The sequence below is a fragment of the Symphalangus syndactylus genome, chromosome 2 (genome assembly GCF_028878055.3).
Source record: "Symphalangus syndactylus isolate Jambi chromosome 2, NHGRI_mSymSyn1-v2.1_pri, whole genome shotgun sequence".
NCBI lineage: Eukaryota > Metazoa > Chordata > Mammalia > Primates > Hylobatidae > Symphalangus > Symphalangus syndactylus.
In genome coordinates this window covers 44585408-44605456 of record NC_072424.2, presented here as the reverse complement: position 1 = coordinate 44605456, position 20049 = coordinate 44585408, and the positions used below count along the sequence as shown (strand labels likewise).

Genomic DNA, 20049 nt, shown 5'->3' with positions numbered 1-20049 from the left:
TTGAATTTAACAAGGATACAATTTATGATGTCTATGAACAACAATTGTACTTCTGTGTATTAGTAACAAACAACTGAAAAATAACATTTAAGATAATTTTATTTACAAGACCACCACTAACATAAAATATGGAGGAACAAACTTAACAAAAGATGTGTAGATCTCTATACAGATAAATAAAAAACATTGCTTAGGTAAATTAAAGAAGATATGCATATATACATATGTATGTGTGTGTGTATTCATATGTCTATGTGTGTATATGCATATATATTTTTCTTTGCACATATATATAAAAATATATATGTAAATCCATGTGGAGAGAGAAAGCAGAAAGTGTACTAGCACTGGCTAACTACATTACAGAGTAGAAGCCTAAATATAGTTAAGATGTTATTTTTCCCAAAATTGATATATTGATTTAAGCCAATCTCAGAGTCTGTATAGGCCCCCCTTCTTTTTAAGAAATTGATTTTCTTACTGATCAAGGTAAATGGTTTGGATTTAACACACTACTAGATGGAACTCTCTTCCTTCTCAGGTAAAGTGATGTGATGAAAATAGTGTTTGGAGAAGATTTTTCTGAAAATTATATGGAATGGATTGAAACAGAAGGAAGTCAGTTTCGGAGGCTGGAAGTCCTTAAGTAATCCAGATCTTAATGGACAAGGATTGGGCTCATATAGCCATGGAAGGAAAGGAAAGGGTCAAATGTTTATTAAGACTAACTACATGTCTTGGTACTATGCTGGAAATGTAAAGTGTAGCATATTTATAAAGCCCTTTCAGTTTAAAGATGCATGTTCTTCAGGGGCTCTCAATCTGTGAGGGGGCCCTATATTATCAATAGTTGCAAAATAATGTGCCATGACATGATGTGGTGGTGGAAGGTAGGAAGAGCTACAGGAAACAGACGAGAGCAATTAATGTGGACAGGTGGGTGTCAGGGAGGGCTGCAGAACAAAGATGGCATTTAAACTGAATGATGGAGTCAACAGAGTTAGAAAATAGTGGGAAGGGAAATGCACAGAGGCATTAAGTGCTAGGCTGATTCAATAAATTGCACAAAATCCAATGTGACTGCATAACTTTTCTTTGGGGGTTGGCCAGAGATGAAGCTGGAACAAATAGACTAGGATTGACTTTTGGTGGGTCTAGTGCCATCTAAAATCATGTGTTGCCCACTTTTCTCTCTTTTCATATCATCAAAGATGTAGATCTGTGTGTGTTTGTGCATGCCTGCACACACACATAACTCCAGAATCTTGACATTATTATACAATGAAGGAGAGGGAGTCCTATGAGCATCACAACATCACAATTCTATCTACTTCCACTCTTGGCTTAAAGTTACATTCTACTAACGTCAATGACCCATATTTCTGGGAGAGTTATGATGATTTGCACGCTGATTAGAGACTGTCTTTACAGGGAAGATTTCCTTTCCTTGTGAGTTTTGCAATTGGGAATTAACCTGTTATGGACAAACTTTTTTGTGATCCTCCATTTTACCATATTGGCAGCCTTATCAATGTATTAGTTCAAAAATATTTGTGTAGCCTTCTCATCTACTTATTAGTCAACTCCTGATATCTAATATGCATAAAGTATAAAGATTAGGGTATCTGGGTTTTCTGAGTCTGGAGCCTCGCATTCCAGACTCAGAAACTTTTCTAATAAAGGGAGTTAAAGGCCCAAAGGGTTAAATCTTTGTGGTCTTGGAAGAGAACTCAGATGAGTACACCAGTGCCTTTAGGGAATGTTTTAAGAGGTTTGTTTCCTTGTGAGTTATGGAATTTTCATCATAATAGTTCAGAGAAAGGAGGTCAGGAGGGAGTGGAGCAGCAGATATTCGGGAGAAGAAAAAGTGGAGACTGACTCATATTATGTAGGGTTTGCATGTGGGTGTATACACACTTAAATCCATGTGCACCATGTGCACGTGATAAGGGAAAAGGGAGGAAAGGATTGCGTAGGCAAAATGTTTTCTTTAATCTCTTTACTGAGTGGGCCTTGGGGAAGAGAATGCATAAGTAAATAAATAACTGACCAATATTGGTTGATTGTTATATACAGATACTCAAAGGGACTCTATAAAACTCTAAAGAAGCAAATAGGGATATTAAATTCTATTACCAGTTTTGGCAGTTGCTTTAGTATCTCTTTTCCATGATGGTGAAATCACTGAGTAACTTTTACTGTCTTTGATTGGATGAAATGTTCTTCTGAGGACTTCAGGTGAATTCATGGTTATGCATTGTGTTTTCCTTCTTTACCTTTTGTTACATGGCTCCCTTTATCTAAAGTCTCTTTTCCTTTTCATGAATACTTACTACCTTACTATAAAGTCCCAGCTCAAATATCCTATCATTAGACTTTACTGATCTCTTGGTTTGTAGCCATCTTACCTTCTAAACTCTATGGAATTCAACAGGTGCTTAACCAATAGGCAGTTGAGTGATAAATTAGTTTTTGTTATTGTTGTTAAGTCACACCTCCTTTAAACACCTATAATAGGCTTGTATTTCATATTTTTCTAACTTACCTATTCTTTAGAATTCCATTTGGCTTAGGAGAATAAAATTGGAAACATTCTAGGAATTAATAAATATAACTTTCCCACCAATGCAGGAATTTTCTATAGAGGTTTCTTGTTATGTCACTCTTCTGTACTGTTGGACAAATCATTCAAGCATTTTGAACCTTATTCATAAAATAGGTATGATAATAGTACTACCCCCACCTTTTTAGTTTTAGTTAGGAAAATATTTAGATGTGAGTGACAGAAAACCCAAGACAATGGTGGCTTAAACAAGATAGAATTTTTTTTCCCTCTCCTAAGTCCTGGAAACAGGCAGTCAGGTTTCTATCTTGTTTTTTTTTTTTTTTTTTTTTTTCCTATACATGACATTCATTCTCATGTTCACCTCACAATCTAAGATGGCTGCTCCAGCTCTGGCTATCATGTCTTTCTTCCAATCAGCAGCAGAAGAAAGAGGGGCAGGAAAAGGGCAGACTCTGTTCCTTCAAGCTCTCTTTCCAGAAATTGCAAACCACTTTGTTTATATCTCATTGGCTGTAACTTAGTCCCATGGCCACATCTAGCTGTAAGGGAGGCTAATGAAGGAATATCCATATGCTTAGGTCAAATTCAGAGGTTCTACTACTGAGGAAATGAGAACAGATTTGGGGGGAAATTAGGAGTCTCTGCCACCCTACTGATAATGTTGTTGTAAAGATTAAATGAGATAGTATGTATTCTGTGCTTAGAACATGCCTGATAGATAATACATGCTCAGTATTAGGTCATTGTTTTTATAATTAGCCTTGGTAGACAGTCATCCATTTTCACTCTGTCATTCTAAGTTCTTTCTGTTTATTTGTTCAGCATATATTGAGCATCCCTGATGCTGAATAATGTGCCTCTGTTTAAATCTATCAGTAACTGAAAGAAGGCCATCATCCAAGATAGCTCACCCTTTGTTGAAAAGCTCTAAAAGTTAGGGAATTCTTTATCAGACTGATCCAAAGTTTACCTCTCTTATAATTCATGTCTTAGTCCTGATCCTCCCTTTTGAAAGAATATGAAATGAGCCCATTTCCTCATCTCAATTCTTCAAATAAATAAAGATGGCTATCAAGCCTCCCACATAGTTTTCTTGCTCTAACCATGCATTTCATTAATTCATTATTTATCTAGTACATGGACTGGCATACTTTTCTGTAAAGAGCCAGATGGCAAATATTTTCGGCTTTGTAGACCATATGGTATTTGTTACCACTTTTCAGCTCTACGATTATAATGCAATAGCAGCAACAGACATGACATAAAATAGATGTGGCTGTGTTCCAATAAAATTTCATTTACAAAAACAGATGGCTTACCAGATTTGGGGCTCAGTATGTAGTTTTCCAGCCCTTGATTTAGCCCATGAAAACACCCATCAACAGGATTATTCCTGGCCCATAGTCCGTCCCCTCTCCTGAAGCTGAAAACTTACCCTGTCACTCCTGATTCTGCTTATACCTTTCATTTATTTTTCTTGTCTTACTGCTTTGGCTAGAATTTCCAGCAATTCCTGCATCTCCATAGATCTACTTCCTAGTCAGTCATTTCTTTAGTCATATTACCTATCCCCAAATATCTCAAGATTGGACATACTATCTTGACAAGTACCCTCTTGTTCTGCCATATTTTTAGCCCACACATCCTTTGACCTCTCCCAGGCTGGCACTTATCCAATCTCCCCCACAAACCTGTTCACACTAAGAAAAGAAGAATCCCTTTTTCCAAGTTTTTCTTCTTCAAACCCACTGGACTATGTTCTTCATTCAGTGCTTCAGGTTTTCTTTAGCCAACAGTCTAATGCCACTATAACTCTAACTCTAACCTAACCTAGCCAGCTTCCCTTAAAAACAACCTAGAGCTGACCAAGAGTGAGTAAATAGAAAGTTAACAGTTATTGATGGGTTGGCTGCTGCTGACATATAAAATATATATATATATATATATATATATATTTCATCTCAATATTATAGATGTGGAAAGTATATCTCAAAATTCATGATTTAATCAGCTCAGGATCATGCAGCTTAGATTTAAGGAGTTGATCCCACATATAGAACTGAAATTAAAATTGGAGTGTACCTAGTGAAGGGTGTGTATCTGGTACAGTAAATTCAATGCCATGTCACTGATACAACAGAGCTGCCGGACCTTGGTTGTTCTTTCTTACCAAGATATTTCAAGGCATAGAATAATAAACATTTGCCTTGAATTTTTGGATTTCAAAGTATTTCCTTCACAACCTGATGGAGTAGGTGATTTTATTTCTATTTTACAGGAGAAGAAATCAAACCCCAAAGTGGTTAAAATTTTTACCTGAGATACCAGACCCCAATGTCTGACTGTTTCTTTTTATGACTGCCCATATTTGCTCTTCCCTGAAAACTCCACCCCACCTCTTTATCTAACTACTTCCTACTTATCTTTTGAAACTCAACTGAGTTGTCTTCTTCTGAAGGAAACCCTCCCTGGAAATCACTCCCACCTCATCAGCACTGTCTGCTTTAGATGTTCTTCCTCTGTGTTAATGCAGATTATAGCTCTATTTACACTGTACTTTGATGACTTATCAGCTAGTAAGGAAATCCAGGACAAGATCCCTGCCTTATTTAATTTTGTACTCAACAAATATTTGCTGAATAAAGGAATGGTCTGAGATTGAACCAAGCCTAGTGCCCTATAAAGTCTGCTCCCTGTAATGTTGCTCATTCATGATTCATGATAGTAAGCTGGAGGCAAAGCAAAGACCATTGCTTCAATATCTGTGTATATCCTCAGCCTTCCAGAGACAAAGCCACATATAAGATAGGCTTCTTGGCTGGACTTGGTGGCTCATGCCTGTAATCCCAGCACTTCAGGAGGCCAAGGTGGGCGGATCACGAGGTCAGGAGATCGAGACCATCCTGGCCAACATGGTGAAACCCTGTCTCTACTAAAAATACAAAAAATTAACTGGGCGTGGTGGCACATGCCTGTAGTCCCAGCTACTCAGGAGGCTGAGGCAGGAGAATCGCTTGAACCCATGAAGTGGAGGTTGTAATGAGCCAAGATCACGCCACTGCACTCCAGCCTGGCAACAGAGCGAGACTCCATCTCAAAATAAATAAATAAATAAATAAAATAAAAAATAAAAAATAAAAGGTAGGCTTCTCCTAGCAGCCATGGGTCTTCATAGCTACAAGACATCAGAAACCCAAACCCACAGGGCTTCAGACTAGATGGAAGATAAAGCAGCATAGTCTATGGTTAAGAGAAGAGATTCTGTAGTCAGTCTTCTTGGATTTGAATCCTGTCTCAATCATTTTCCAGTGGAGGGATCTTTGGCAATTCACTTAGCTTTTCTGTGCTTTGGTTTCTAATCTTTCGAATGTGGATAGCAGAAATTATTTGTATTAGTTATCTATCACTGTGTAACATATTTGCCCAAAATGTAGTGGCTCAAAGCAATAAACATTTATCATCTCACCGTTTCTGTGGTCAGGAATTTGGGACAAGGCTTATCTGTCTGAGGGTCTGTCATGTGATTGCAGTCAAGATATAGGTTGCAGGTACAATCATCTAAAGCCTTGACTGTAGCTGGACGATCCGCTTCCAAGATGGCTCACTCACATGGGTGTTGTCAGGAGTCCTCCATACTTTCCACAGGGATCTCTCCTTACAATATGGCAGCAGATTACCCCCAGAGCATGTGAGAGAGGAGTAGCAAGGAGGAAGCGCCAATGACTTTCATGACTGATTCTCAGCAGTCATGTACTGTTCCTTCTACCACATTCCATACATTAGAGGGAAGCCACTAAGTATATAACCCACATTCAGGGGGTGGGGAATTAGGCTCCACCTTGTGAAGAGAGGAGTATCAAAGAATTTGTGGACATATTTTAAAACCATCACACTATATTGTAGTGTTGAGTGAGAATTACACAAGATAATAATTGCGAAGTGGCCAGGCACAGTGGCTCACACCTGTAATTCCAGCAATTTGGGAGGCTAAGGTGGGAGGATCGCTCGAGCCCAGAAGTTCAAGACCAGACTGGGCAACATGGTGAATCCCTGTCTTTACAAAAAATACAAAAATTAGCCAAGCGCAGTGCTATAGTCTCAGCTACTTGGGAGGCTGAGGTGGGAGGATCACTTGAACCCAGGCTGGTTTTAAAATATGTCCACAAATTCTTTGATATTTCTCCCTTCAAAAGGTGGACCCTAATTCCCCTCCCCTTGAATGGGGATTATACTTAGTAATTCCCTCTAACATATGGAGTATGATAGAAGTAACAGTATATGACTGCTGAATCCAGGAGGCAGAGGTTGCAGCGAGCAGTGATTGTGCCACTGCACTTCAGCCTGGTGACAGAACGAGACTCTGTCTCAAAATGATGATGATGATGATGATATTTATAATTATAATAACAACAATAATTACAAAGTCCTTAGAATAAGACCTAAGCATCACCAAAAATGTTTTCCCCTTCTCCTACTTTGAATTACTTACCTCATGGGTAAGAAAGGACATATTAGCTGTTGATCTGAAGGCTTTGGCCTGAAAAATCTCTTTAAAAAATAGAGCAGATATTTGAATTCAAGTTAGTGCCATATGCCATTAAAATTATCTGTATGATTCTTGACCTGAAAAGTTGTTCATGGTGTGCTTTGAATTTTTAAAAGCAGGTACAGAACAGAATGACCAATATTATCTGGTATTTGCATAGTTATATACATATATCTCTATGTATGTTGATGCATAGGGAGTGTTCTGGAAGGAGGTTTCTTAAAGTATTGATAATAGTTATTGCTGTGTGGTAGGATTTGTTAGGATGTTGAGCTAGGACACTGCTGCTCTGTGTGGGCTGGTTTATTCCCTGCAAAGAATATGATTTCTAAGGTTTCCAGTGATTTTTCAGAGTAGTTGTAGAGACATGCATATACTGAGAGCCTCTCACCCTTAAGGCTGTGTTTGTGCTTGAGGGAACACGTATAGAAGGGATTAAGGGGTAGTTGATGACTCTTTGGGAAAAGAGGGTATGGGAGAAGCAAGGGGAAGAAAGACATCTATTTGTCGAAGAGCAAAGGCAAGGCAAAGCTGGTGTTGGCAGCAGAGCATGACTGCTGATTAGTTTTCTCGGGAGCAACTGCTTTTCCTGGAAAGGAATGATATGCTCATGATGGGCACCCTCTAGTCCTATAGTGCCTTGTATATCCTTTATAATTGTGTTTCCACATTGGATAGAAGTTTTTTTGATTCCCTCTCTCTACTAACAGAGTTACAAGCAGTGCAGGCTTGTTAGTGATAAATTATTTCAGCTTTATATGCCTGGAAAAGTTTTTACTTAATTTTTATTTGGAGAAGACATTTTTGCTGGGTATAGAATTTGAAGTTGACAGTAGTTTTTCTTTCAGTACTTTAAAGATTTAGTCCACTCTCTTCTGGACTGCATTGTTTCTGATTAAAAGTCTGCTGTCATTCTTATCTTTGTGCCTCTTTGCTTAATGTGCCTTATTTCTCTAGCTTCCTTGGCCTCCTTAAGTCTTAACTTTTTCTCTTCTACTCAGGTAAATTGTTGGATTTTACCTGAGTTTCCTTTCCCTGCCTTGTTGCCTGGAAACTTTCTAAGCAGTAAGCTAGGGCATTTATAGGGCTCACTTCTTTTTTTTTATTTCTTTCAGAGATCAATGTCTGTCTTGCCTGTTGTTCAATATCTGAAAACCATTTTTTTTTCTGATTTTCTTTTTAGTTATTTAAGGTAGATGAATAAATCTTGCCCTTGTTACTCTATTTTGGCTGGAAGCAGAAGTTCTGAAATATGAAATAAAAAAATAAATACTAAAAACATAAAAACCAACTTCTGATTGCAAAAAGACCTTTTTTCTCAAAATTGATCTGTATCTTAGGATTGTGAGATCATTTTTTTAAAAACTCACTGAGTGCCACAGTGTTTGACATTATCTCTTTTCTTACAGGAAACAGGAATCATTCAAACTGGATTTTAAAATCATTGCAAATCAGTGATGGATCAGAAGTTGCAGAGTGCAATCCCAAGAAAAAGTCTTCAAAAAATTTTGCTTCAGGTAACAGTAGAAGGAAAATTGATCTACCACCTTAAAACCGTGATCTAGAAAAAATATATATTCATGATAGAAGTTATAACTAAGAGAATTTATTTGACTCTTAATTCTCCTAAATGAAAGGAATTATCCCTTTGTTCCTTGGGAGGACTTGTGTATCTGAGATTGTCGTAATAATCAGTCATTTTATTAAAACCTTGACATGATCACCAGGGAGGAAAAATAGAGCAATAGTCAAAACCTGTGTGTTAGTCCAAGATGACTTCTGAAGAAATGACAGCTTCTGTTCTCATACCTGTGACTCAGAGAAAAGTGGTTTCTGCCCAGTCGGCTGCAGATGAAAGTAGTGAAAAGGTCTCAGACATCAATATTTCAAAAGCACATACTGTCAGACGAAGTGGGGAGACTTCTTATACCATCTCACGACTGAACAAACTTAAAGAAGAACCTTCTAGAAGCAACTTGCCGAAGATTCTCTCAATAGCAAGGGAGAAAATAGTGAGTGATGAGAACAGTAATGAAAAATGCTGGGAGAAAATCATGCCAGATTCTGTGAAAAACCTTAACATTAACTGCAACACCATATTGAGAAACCATCAGCATGGCCTTCCTCAGAGACAGTTTTATGAAATGTACAACTCTGTTGCTGAGGAAGACTTGTGTTTAGAAACTGGAATTCCTTCTCCACTGGAAAGAAAGGTGTTCCCTGGAATTCAACTGGAACTAGAGAGACCTTCCATGGGCATTAGTCCTTTAGGAAATCAGTCGGCGATCATAGAGCCAGGCAGAGCACACCCTGACAGCAGAAGGGCAGTATTTCATTTTCATTATGAAGTTGACAGAAGAATGTCAGACACTTTCTGTACCCTATCAGAAAACTTAATTTTAGACGATTGTGGAAATTGTGTACCACTACCTGGGGGTGAGAAGAAGCAAAAGAACAACTACATGGCATATACCTGTAAACTGATGGAATTGGCCAAAAATTGTGATAATAAGAATGAGCAGCTGCAGTGTGATCATTGTGACACCTTGAATGATAAACACTTTTGCTTTGAAGGCTCTTGTGAGAAGGTTGACATGGTATTTTCAAGTGATAGCTTTTGTAGGAAAGACTTTACTGACAGTCAAGCTGCCAAGACCTTTTTGAGCCATTTTGAGGACTTCCCTGATAATGGTGAAGATGTAGAAGAAGATGCTTTTAAAAGCAAAAAGGAGCGATCCACTTTGTTAGTCAGGAGATTCTGTAAAAATGACAGAGAAGTTAAGAAATCTGTGTATACTGGAACAAGAGCAATTGTGAGAACTCTGCCTTCTGGCCACATTGGGCTGACTGCATGGAGTTACATAGATCAGAAGAGAAATGGTCCCTTACTGCCTTGTGGGAGAGTAATGGAACCCCCGTCAACAGTGGAGATAAGGCAAGGTGGGAGCCGACGTCTGTCAGAAGCCCAGTGGTATCCTGTAAGCATTTGAGTTTGTTTTTACCATTTCTTTAAACTTGCTTTTTTTTAAAAAAAAAAAAAAGTCCAAATTTCCATTGTCGTAATTCATGAGAAATTTTAAGATCTGTCAAATTAAATTACTATTCTTAGGTTAAGCATTTGTAGTTATTGAAAACAGATACTCCAATTGATAACTATCAAGATTGAGTTGATACTGCAACAACATAAAACTATGTCAGAAAATACTGTTATTGGGAGTGGAGGAATTAGGGAGATTTCCTGGTAGTGGAAAAATGGCTTTATTTGTTGATTATCTGTTTGTGTTCTTTTGAGATAAATGCCTGGGTCCTCTTCTATGGTGTAGTTCATTATTGTTTTTAGGTTTCCAGACCTAACAGAACTTAATTCTGTTTTTTTACATTTTCCAACTAATGGCCCCACTTCCTTCCCTCTTAAACTTTTTTATGTCATGGATTCCTTTGGCAAAGTGATGAAACCTATGGATTCAGAGTAATGTTTTTAAATGAATCAGATGAAATAGAAATCATCATAAAGGACAAGTTATTTTGATATACATTCATCAAGATTTTTTAAATTAGCATGGCAATTTAGGTGCTTCTTTATTAATACATTAAATAATAATATCTAGTTATGTGATAACTATCATAATTTCAAAATAGAATTAGCCCTCATCTGTATCTACAGTTTCAACCAACTACATATAGAAAATATTTTTGTAAGAAACAAAAAATAATAATATAACAATAAAAAAACACAAATTTTACAATCCAATACACTGTAACACTATTTATATAGTGTAAGGTATTCTAACTAATCTAGAGAAGATTTAAAGTATACGGGAAGATGCATGTATATTATATGCAAATACTAGGCCATCTTACATAAGGGACTTGAGCATTCTTGAACTTTGGTATTCGAGGGGGTAGGGGGCAGTTCTGGAACCAATTCCTCTGAGCTATTAAGGGATAATTCTAGTGATGAATATAAGTCCTTATATTCATAAGTATAGATTGTGTACTTATGCATATATTGGATTATATATATATACCTATGTATATATAGTATGGATTGCTTGAAATTTTCTCAATTTTAGCACTGTAAATTCCACGTCCTGGAAAACCCTTCAGACCAAACCAGTGCAGTTTGTCACCCTAAATATCAATAACATTTTAGGATATCTATCACAACTGTAACAGGATATGGAAATATCTGTGACTTCTATTGGTGACAAGATCACAGTTACTACTGCTGAAGTTTGTTGCCTATATTCAGAATTAAAGGAAATGCTAAATTTCCTTTTTGAGATTAATGAAAATAATGAATCATTTTTTTTTCCTCAACCAGATTTCCAGGTCCTCTGAATTCTATCCACAGACTCCTCTCTTTAAGAATCCTGATCTGGAAATACACATGATCAGGCTGCCTGCTCTCAGACCTTATCTGTACATCTGAGGACAGTGCCATGTGCCATCTTGGATTTTTTTATCCTGAAAACTCTTGCTTCCTTCAGTCATTCTCTATGTGAAACTGTTTCTAGAACTCTCACATTCCAATTCTTCATAAGTCCTTTAAAACTTGCCCTAGAAATAAGCACCTGGTCTAGAGAAACATCATTTTTATTGAAATATAAGTGCTATATTTTTACTTTCATCATCATCATCATTGTATTAGTCTGTTCTCATGCTGCTAAAAAAGACATAGTCAAGACTGAGTAATTTACAGAGAAAAAGAGGTTCAATGGACTCACAGTTCCACATGGTTGGGCAGGCCAAACAATCATGGCAGAAGGCAGAGGAGGAGCAAAGACATGTCTTATATGGTGGCAGGCAAGAAATCATGTGCAGGGGAACACCCATGTATAAAACCATCGTATCTTATGAGACTTATTCACTACCATGAGAATACTATGGGGAAACCGCCCCCATGATTCAATTATCTCCACCTGGCCCTGCCCTTGACACATGGGGATTATTACAATTCAAGGTGAGATTTGGGTGGGGACACAGCCCAACCATTTGAGTCATCAATCAGGGTAGCTAACATTTATTGAGCATTCAAAAAATGCCAGATATTGGGCTAAATAATTTACATATCCCATGTTGTACAATCATCTTAACTACCTTAGGATTTTGGTATGATAATTAACACTACTGTATTGCTAAGCAAACTGATTTCCTGAGAAATTATGTACCTCATCAAGGTCACTAAGCTAGTAAGTAAAATAACTAAGATTTAATCCAGGCAGCTGACACTCTTAGGTAGTTTCTTAAGATCCAGAAAGGAATAAAATTCAGAGGAAGCTTTTAAAAGAACAGAAGAATTCTGTTCGTTTCAGCATCTGTTGATTGAGTAATGCCATTCATTGATACTTACAGTATCTCAGACTTGGCCATGTTAGATATGGTGATTGTAACCCTGCTTACACGTCACAGTCATGGTCCAGACCCCTCCCCAGGCCCTTTGTATCAGAATCACTGGGGTAGGGCACAGCATGAATATTTTTTTCAAAGTTCCCTTGGTGTTTCTATAGATTCTGTGGAGTTGAGAACCATTGGCTAGGAGTTTAAACAGAGCTCTTTCCTTTTTGATCAGGACATTTCAGGAATATTTGCCTTTCCCTAAAAAAGACACTGCTTGGGTTCTTAGGAACATTTGGGCTGACCTGGGAACCTGCCTGAAAAGTGAAAGCCTGCAGGTCCTTCTCTATACAGTTGACCACTCACCCCAGCCAGCGTCTAGGGATGTGTTTCTGTGTCTCTTGACCTGATTCCACATGAAACCTGAGTCACAGACAAGGAGCCCGTCACCAGCATTCCTGTCTTGCTCAGCACTAGATGACTTGCACAGCATCTCCCTGCCGTGAAACTGCTGCTGAGACCAACATGTCATCTTAGTTAAAAACGCAGTGGTTTAAAAAATCATGTACACTCGAACATTAAGAGCACAATCAAAATTTAAATACAGCAAAGTGAGTGGAAATAGGTTGCTTTAGAACCTTTATCATGGTTTCCCTATGAGGGTTGCGAATCGGGTGTAAATTTCAGAATAATTTTTGGTATGCCCATACCCTCCTCCAGTTTCTTCTTTCCTATAGCCCTGCCGCTGTTTCTTCTGAGCTTGTTCACTGGTCCCCAGCTCAAACCTGCCCTTGTTCATCAAAGGCCTGGTATGGTTAATTTCTAATTGAAAAGGACAAATTGTCTCTTCCCTGCTTCTTAGTCTCCGGAGGCTGGGAGAGGTTGCCACACCTCTGTCAGAGTAGACTCCAGGAACTTTTATCTCCTTTGTCTGAGCAGGCTTGAAGGAGGCTATTGGCATTTTCATTAACCATTAAGATGCAGCTGGGGAATAGGCTGGTTGTCCTGTCCTTTCCTAAGGGAGATTTCTAAAGCGGGGGCCCTTTCTGAATATTCAAACCACATCATCTCAGGAATGAATCAGTATTTTCTAAGGTGTGGTATTCTGTATATCTTGTTTTTTAGTTTAGAATCTGGTAGAAATTCTCAAAAGTTGCACAGGTGAATTATAACTAGTTTTCCCCAGCGCCTATGAATTACTTCCTTCAAAGATGCAGAGCTTAATGATATGCTCCTTTTCCTGTGTTTTGATTATTTCATATGTGTCCATTCTGGTTCCTCAATCAGATTGTAAATCGATTAAGGACAAGAAATCGGTTCTGCATTTTTTTACTCTCCACAATGCAAGCATAATGCCAAGAATATAGAGAATAAGGGCAACGTCATGGTTACAAATGCAGTCTCTGGAGTCAGTCAACCTGAATTTAAATCGTGACCCTCACTCCATCAGTGACTGGCCATGTGAATTCTGGTACACAGTTTGACCTCTTTGTTCCTAATTACCTTTTTTATAAACTGAGAATAATGGTGTTATTGCGGCGTTAAATGAGATGCTACCCACCGCACAGCTCTAGCAAGGAGTGGCTGCTGCTCTGCTCACTCTGGCCATTGTGGATATGCTTTGTCGAGAACACATTTCCACCACCTTCTGCTGTTTGTCTTCTCACTCAGGGATGTTTACAGTGGTATGAATTTGACTTCATGTTTCTCAATCTATAATGTGGTAGTTTGAACAATCCTTCCCACACATTTAAAGAATGTGCTGTTTGTCCAATTAATTCCTTGGCCTTCACATTAAACATTTTTTTTCTTGGATACCTTGGTTAGAATGACCCATTTAATTTATATTTGCACAGCTGTGTAGAGAAGAATGGATTTGAATGGAAAATATTAATGAAGATGAATGCTTGCTGACATACTAACTACTGGTATCCTCCTTCTCCTCCTCATAAGAAATTAAAACCCTATCCCTTATCCAGTTACAGTCATACTCCCTCTCTCCTGCTCTGAAATAAGACAGGATATTTTGATGGGTGGCTAAAGTCTCCAGGTTAAAGATTGGTTAAGGGTGTTTTTTCTTTAAAAAAAAATTCTCAACCTGCCTGAATTTTGAGGAGTTTAGATACATATAGTTATCTTGAATGTGAAGTACAAGAAGTTTCTGCTTCTGCCTTGCTGGAATTGCTCATGTAACCTGAGATCCACATGCACTCAGAGAATGTGAAGGTGCCAGGGCAGAAATTCCACTGGCTCCTGTATTATCACTTTACTTATTTCCCTTCTTTGTTCCACAAGAAGATTTACTGTACAAGAATATGTAAGACAAAATAGAAAAAAAACCTCAGATAAGCTAAAGAGTAAAAAACAAAGAATAAAGATGTAAAGGTTGAATAAAAAATTTTTGAATCAGTCTAGAAAAGCTATAATTTAAAAAGGAAGGTCAAAAGCAGCTTCTGTATTGCTGCTTCTTATTCTGCTTTCTTCCCTTTAAAAGGTGCCTTTCTTCTTCATACTTTACTCTCAAGAACAGAAAATTAAACCTAAGAGGCAATTATTTTTTGAGTGTTTCACAAAAATACCTTTGTTGGTATACATGTCCTTGATTCTATATTTTGTCTCTTTCAAATTGAAGAGACCAGAACCTTAGGGGAGAGAGAATGTCTGTTATGTGTAAAGGGACCAACCGATAATAAATTCATCTTCTAAGTCGTAATTGTTATGGATGATAAAATATCCATTGAGCCCCACTGTTCAATGTTGTAAGGGATTGCTGTTGAGATAGCAACATGTCTTGTTTTCTGGTCTGGAAATTTGGTTGCCCTGGAGCTAGGGTACAGTTTGGACCTTGAGATAATTAAAATTTCGTGGGGTGCTTAGGCTTAGCTGGAAGCCTGTGCTTGGTGATTTGCCAGGCTGCCTCTTTCATTATGAAGGGTAGTGATGGGTTGATGCCATGAGTATAGGATGATGCTGGCCCCTTCCTGCTGAGAACAGTGGAAGGGAATCCAGTTTCCTCTCAGCTCCTGTGCAGTTTAGTCACGTCTAGTGCCTCAGTGGAAAATGTGATGGCTGTCAGAGTCCAGCTTTGTGAGGATTGGACTACTTTCCCTTATTAGCTGCATTGGTGCACTATAGGATAAATGTCACCCTGCATCTCTGTAGTTATACCAGCCCTTTGACTAAGATTTGGTAAGAGCGGGAATGAAAAACCTTGACTCTGGATTCCAGTGTAAGGTAAATGCACTGGTGGCCACTGTTATTCTCATAGTAGTCTTTGGACAGTATCAGCATTAGGATTATTATTATTTTTCTTTTCCCTAGATGTCCTATATAATGAGAATTAGCAGCCGGAGAGGCCCCATCCCTGAAAATGGGCCATGGTAGTATGTGGCCTGAAAAGAATTCGATCCAGTGGGCAAGGATAAAACCATCTGGTGAAACCCCAATCTGCTCTACAACCTGTGTTTTACAGAGTGGAGACTCAAGCTGCCCTTTGAATGACCTCTGAAAAGTCATGAGTCATAGAAGTGGCCCCCTTTGAGCTTAAGGGAGTCCTGGGTTTAGAGAGGAGGTTTCCACCCTGTTGACCAAATGATTCAGCATTCAAGGATTTGAAGCATCAGTGGGGGGAGGTGCACCCACTGACCCCCACGACTAGACTAACTGGTGGCTCAGACAGGGCCCTCTCTCAAAAGCTGTTCTCAGACAGCAGTGCTGGGCTTATTTTCTGGCACCATGACAACCAAATGGTGCCCCTTTCAGTGGTTCTTTATTCTAGTGGCTTGCCTAAACACATTCAAAGCTTCACATTAAATATGGGTCTTCTAGAGCTCAGGCACCAGAACCTTGAACCCCTAACCCCAAGGCTTAGTCCCTTAAAAGGAACCCCAAACCCTTCCTTCTTATTTAAGCCATCACTCCTCAAACCCTCAGAAAGCTCAGTAGAAAACCCCCTCAGCCTTCAGCAACACAAAGTCATGCTATCATCATTCAAGGATAGGGAAAGCCAGTCCTCAGAAACACAGTAGCAGATTTCCTTGAAGGGGAGGAGAAATGCTTTGATTTCTTCTTATTTTTTTTAACAGCTTTATTGATGTATAATTCACATACCATACAATTCACCCAGTTAAAGTATACAATTCAGTTGTTTTAAATATGTTCACAGATACGTGCAGGCATCACTACAGTCAATTTTAGAACATTTTCATCATCTCAAAAAGCAACCTGTTTCTTTTAGCTATCACCCTCCATCACCCCATCCTGTGCCTCTCCCCTAGCCCTAAGCAACCACTAATCCACTTTTTGTCTCTATAAATTTCCCTATTCTAGACTTTCATATGAATGGACTTTCATAGTGTTTGGTCTTGTGACTGGCTTCTTTCACTTAGCATAATCTTTTCAAGGTTAAATATTCATTTATACGGTAGCATGAATCAGTACTTTATACTTTTCACTGCTGAATAATATTTCATTGTATGATTATGGCCCATTTTATTTATCTATTCATCAATTGTTGGACATTGAGTTGTTTCCACTTTTGGATTATTATGAATAATACTGCTGTGAGCATTCATGCAAAAGTTTTTGTGTGGACATAGTTTCCATTTCTTTTGGATAAATACCCAGGATTGGAATTGCTGGGTCACATGATAGCTCTGTTTAATCTTTTCAGGAATGGCCGGACTGTTTTCCAAAGCAGCTGCACATTTTACTTTCCCACCAGCAATGCAAAAGGGTTCTAGTTTCTCCATATCTTTTTTTTTTTTTTCCTGGAGACGGAGTCTTGCTCTGTTGCCCAGGTTGGAGTGCAGTGGCACGATCTAGACTCACTGCAACCTCTGCCTCCTGGGTTCAAGCAATTCTCATGCCTCAGCCTCCCGAGTATTTGGGATTACAGATGAGTGCCACCACGCCCAGCTAATTTTTATATTTTTAGTAGAGACAGGGTGTCACCATGTTGGCCAGGCTGGTCTCAAACTCCTGACCTCAGGTGATCTGCCCACCTTGGCCTCCCAAAGTGGTGGGATTACAGGTGTGAGCCACCACACTCAGCCTGATTTCTCCACATCTTGAACAATGTTTCTTATTGTCTGTCTTTTGGTTATAGCCATCCTAGTAGGTGTAAACTGATATTTCATTGTTTTGATTTGCATCTTCCTGATGGCAAATGATGCTGAACATCTTTTCATGTGCTCTTAGCCATTTATATATCATAGAAATGTCTAGTCAAATTCTTTGCCCATTTTTAAATTGAGGTGCCTTTTTTATTTTTGATATATATTCTGGATATAAGTTCATTATCAGATATATGATTTGCACAATAGATTTAGATATACATATAGGTATAGATATATTAATGAAGATCAAGAAAGTGGCAAAGGAGGTTTACAATTTTATTTACAGTAGAGCTTGTTAAACATGTCCCTTGGACATTCATCTCCTTCTCAATATTTCTCATATTATTCTACCAGCAACAACTTTCAAATATGATTAAAAAAATTTTTTGTAGCAGCAAGATCTTGCCATGTTGCCCAGGCTAGTCTCCAACTTCTGACCTCAACTGATCCTCCTGCCTCAGCCTCCGAAAGTACTGGGATTACAGGCATGCGCCACTGTGCCTGGCCCCAAATATGATTTAAAAAATTTTCCAACTTCTCCAGATTCTCCCAAACTCCAGTCTGCATAGCTTTTCTTTTTTTCCCTCCTCCCTTTCTGCTTAAATGTTATTATCTAAATTGTTTTTCTTATTATCCAAACTCTGCACCCCAGAGCAGTGGCTGGGAATGAGATTGTCAGTCCACAACCTTGGGCACAAGGACATCATCCAACACAGTGATGGTTGAGGAAGAGGTCGCCACATCACAATAATGCACTCTGTTATGCACAGGTACAAGCAGGGCCATCACTAGGGTGAGACAAGTGAGTGTCTCACCCTTGTGCACCTTCTCTCAGGGTCTCAGAAGTGCCACCCATATACTTCTTAGTGAGTGCCTCCTTAAATTGTGAGTGCTGGGCAGCTCCCTTGTCCCACTCTAGTCCCAGCCTTGGAACAAGGGCCTAAGAGAGTCTGTGGTTTAGAAATGAATACCATCTTCCTAGTTCAGGAATGACCTTGACTGAACCCTCAAGTACATCAATACAGATATTTGTAAAATAAAAGCTAAGAGTAGCTTCTGCTTTTTTAAATGGTTGAAAAAAATCAAAAGAAGAATACTATTTCATGACATGAAAATTATATAGAATTGAAATTTTATTGCTCATTAATAAGGGTTAGGGAGCACAGCCATACTCATTCTTTTATGTATTGTCTATTGGTGCTTTTACCCTCTAATGGCAGAGTTAAATAGCTGCAACAGACACTGTGTGACCTGCAGAAACTAAAATACTTGTTATCTTGTCCTTTACATGAAACCTTTGCCTATCCTTGGCTTAGAACATCCCTCGCTACCTGGCTAACTCCTATTCAGCTTTCAGGCCTGAGCTTAGTTTCACTTTCTCTTGGTGGTCTTCTCTGCCAGCCTCCAACTCCCACTCTGGACCCTAGGCCAGAGTTTCTGACAGTCAGTGCTCAATATGTATTTCTCAAATGACTCTTTGAATTATAAATGAAGAAGGGCGGTTTCCACCCACTTCTGCTGTCTCCTTCTTTCCTTCCCCAGGACTACTGCAGGCTTGTTAGCTGTCCTCCCCCTGACCCTCAGAGCTTGGAACCAGTTCTTTTGTGCAATACCCGTAGGACAGAATCAGGATTTTCCATTGAAATTTAAAAGGATCGTTTTCAGTCCTGCAAACCCAGCAATCCATGCTTGTCATCTCCCCAGACTTGGCCCGAAAGGTCACGTTTGCATCTCCTTGTCCCTGGCCCCCCATTTCAACTGGCTGTTAGAACCCTTGAGAAAGTTTCTGGATCCTTTTTGCTTACAAGGGAACACCTGAGAGTGCTGTGTACTTCAGTGGGCCAAGAAGGAAAGACTGCCTCCGATCTCAAGACCCCAGAGCTCTGTCTCTGCTCTTCAGAACCCCCAGTCCTTCCTAGACAGAATTTTCCACATGGACTGGAGGGAATCTAGCTTCTGTCAGTGGGGGTTGGGGATGGGCATGGTGGGAGGGATATGGACAGCATGCTGTTGTTGTAAGTTGAGGAGATCATTTCATTCCTGGGGTTTGGAAGGTGTTTGTCTAGTTCCTTCAAACCATTTGACACCAATACTTTTGATAAGAGACCTGAAACAGCACCCCTCTCTTCTAAAAAGATCCAAGTACCAATTCCAGCTCTGCCATTGGCTGTTTGTGTGACTTGAGCAAGTCACTTTAGGGCCGAGAATTTTAGGTGTTTTTCAGTATTAAAAAAAGAGGGAGGGCAGACATGTATTCATTGTCTCCTGTATGTCAGACACTGTGTCTATAATTTGCATATAGTAATTTAACAAATTATAAATTACACACTTCCTTTTAAGTCTAAAATTGTGCCAGTCTGTGGCTTCCTGATTTAAATCCTGACCCTGAGCTTCAGGTTGAGTGAATATTCTACCTCCCCCAGCAATGCCTCCTTGAGGTTTGATTTGGAATGAATCTTGTGACTCACTCCCTGACACTGTGT

The 20049-nt window shown here is 38.9% G+C and overlaps 1 protein-coding gene across 4 annotated transcripts in view; it reads left to right on the top strand.

Moving 5' to 3' along the window:
- The window catches only part of PLCE1 (phospholipase C epsilon 1), a 440302-nt gene that overhangs the window by 114593 nt on the left and 305660 nt on the right, over positions 1–20049 (top strand). For all 4 annotated transcript variants that reach the window (XM_063629746.1, XM_055254888.2, XM_063629733.1 and 1 more), the window contains one exon: positions 8522–10090. In XM_063629746.1, the coding sequence (XP_063485816.1) occupies positions 8885–10090 (1206 nt within the window). In that variant the 5' untranslated portion in view covers positions 8522–8884. The remainder of the gene's footprint in view (positions 1–8521; positions 10091–20049) is intronic.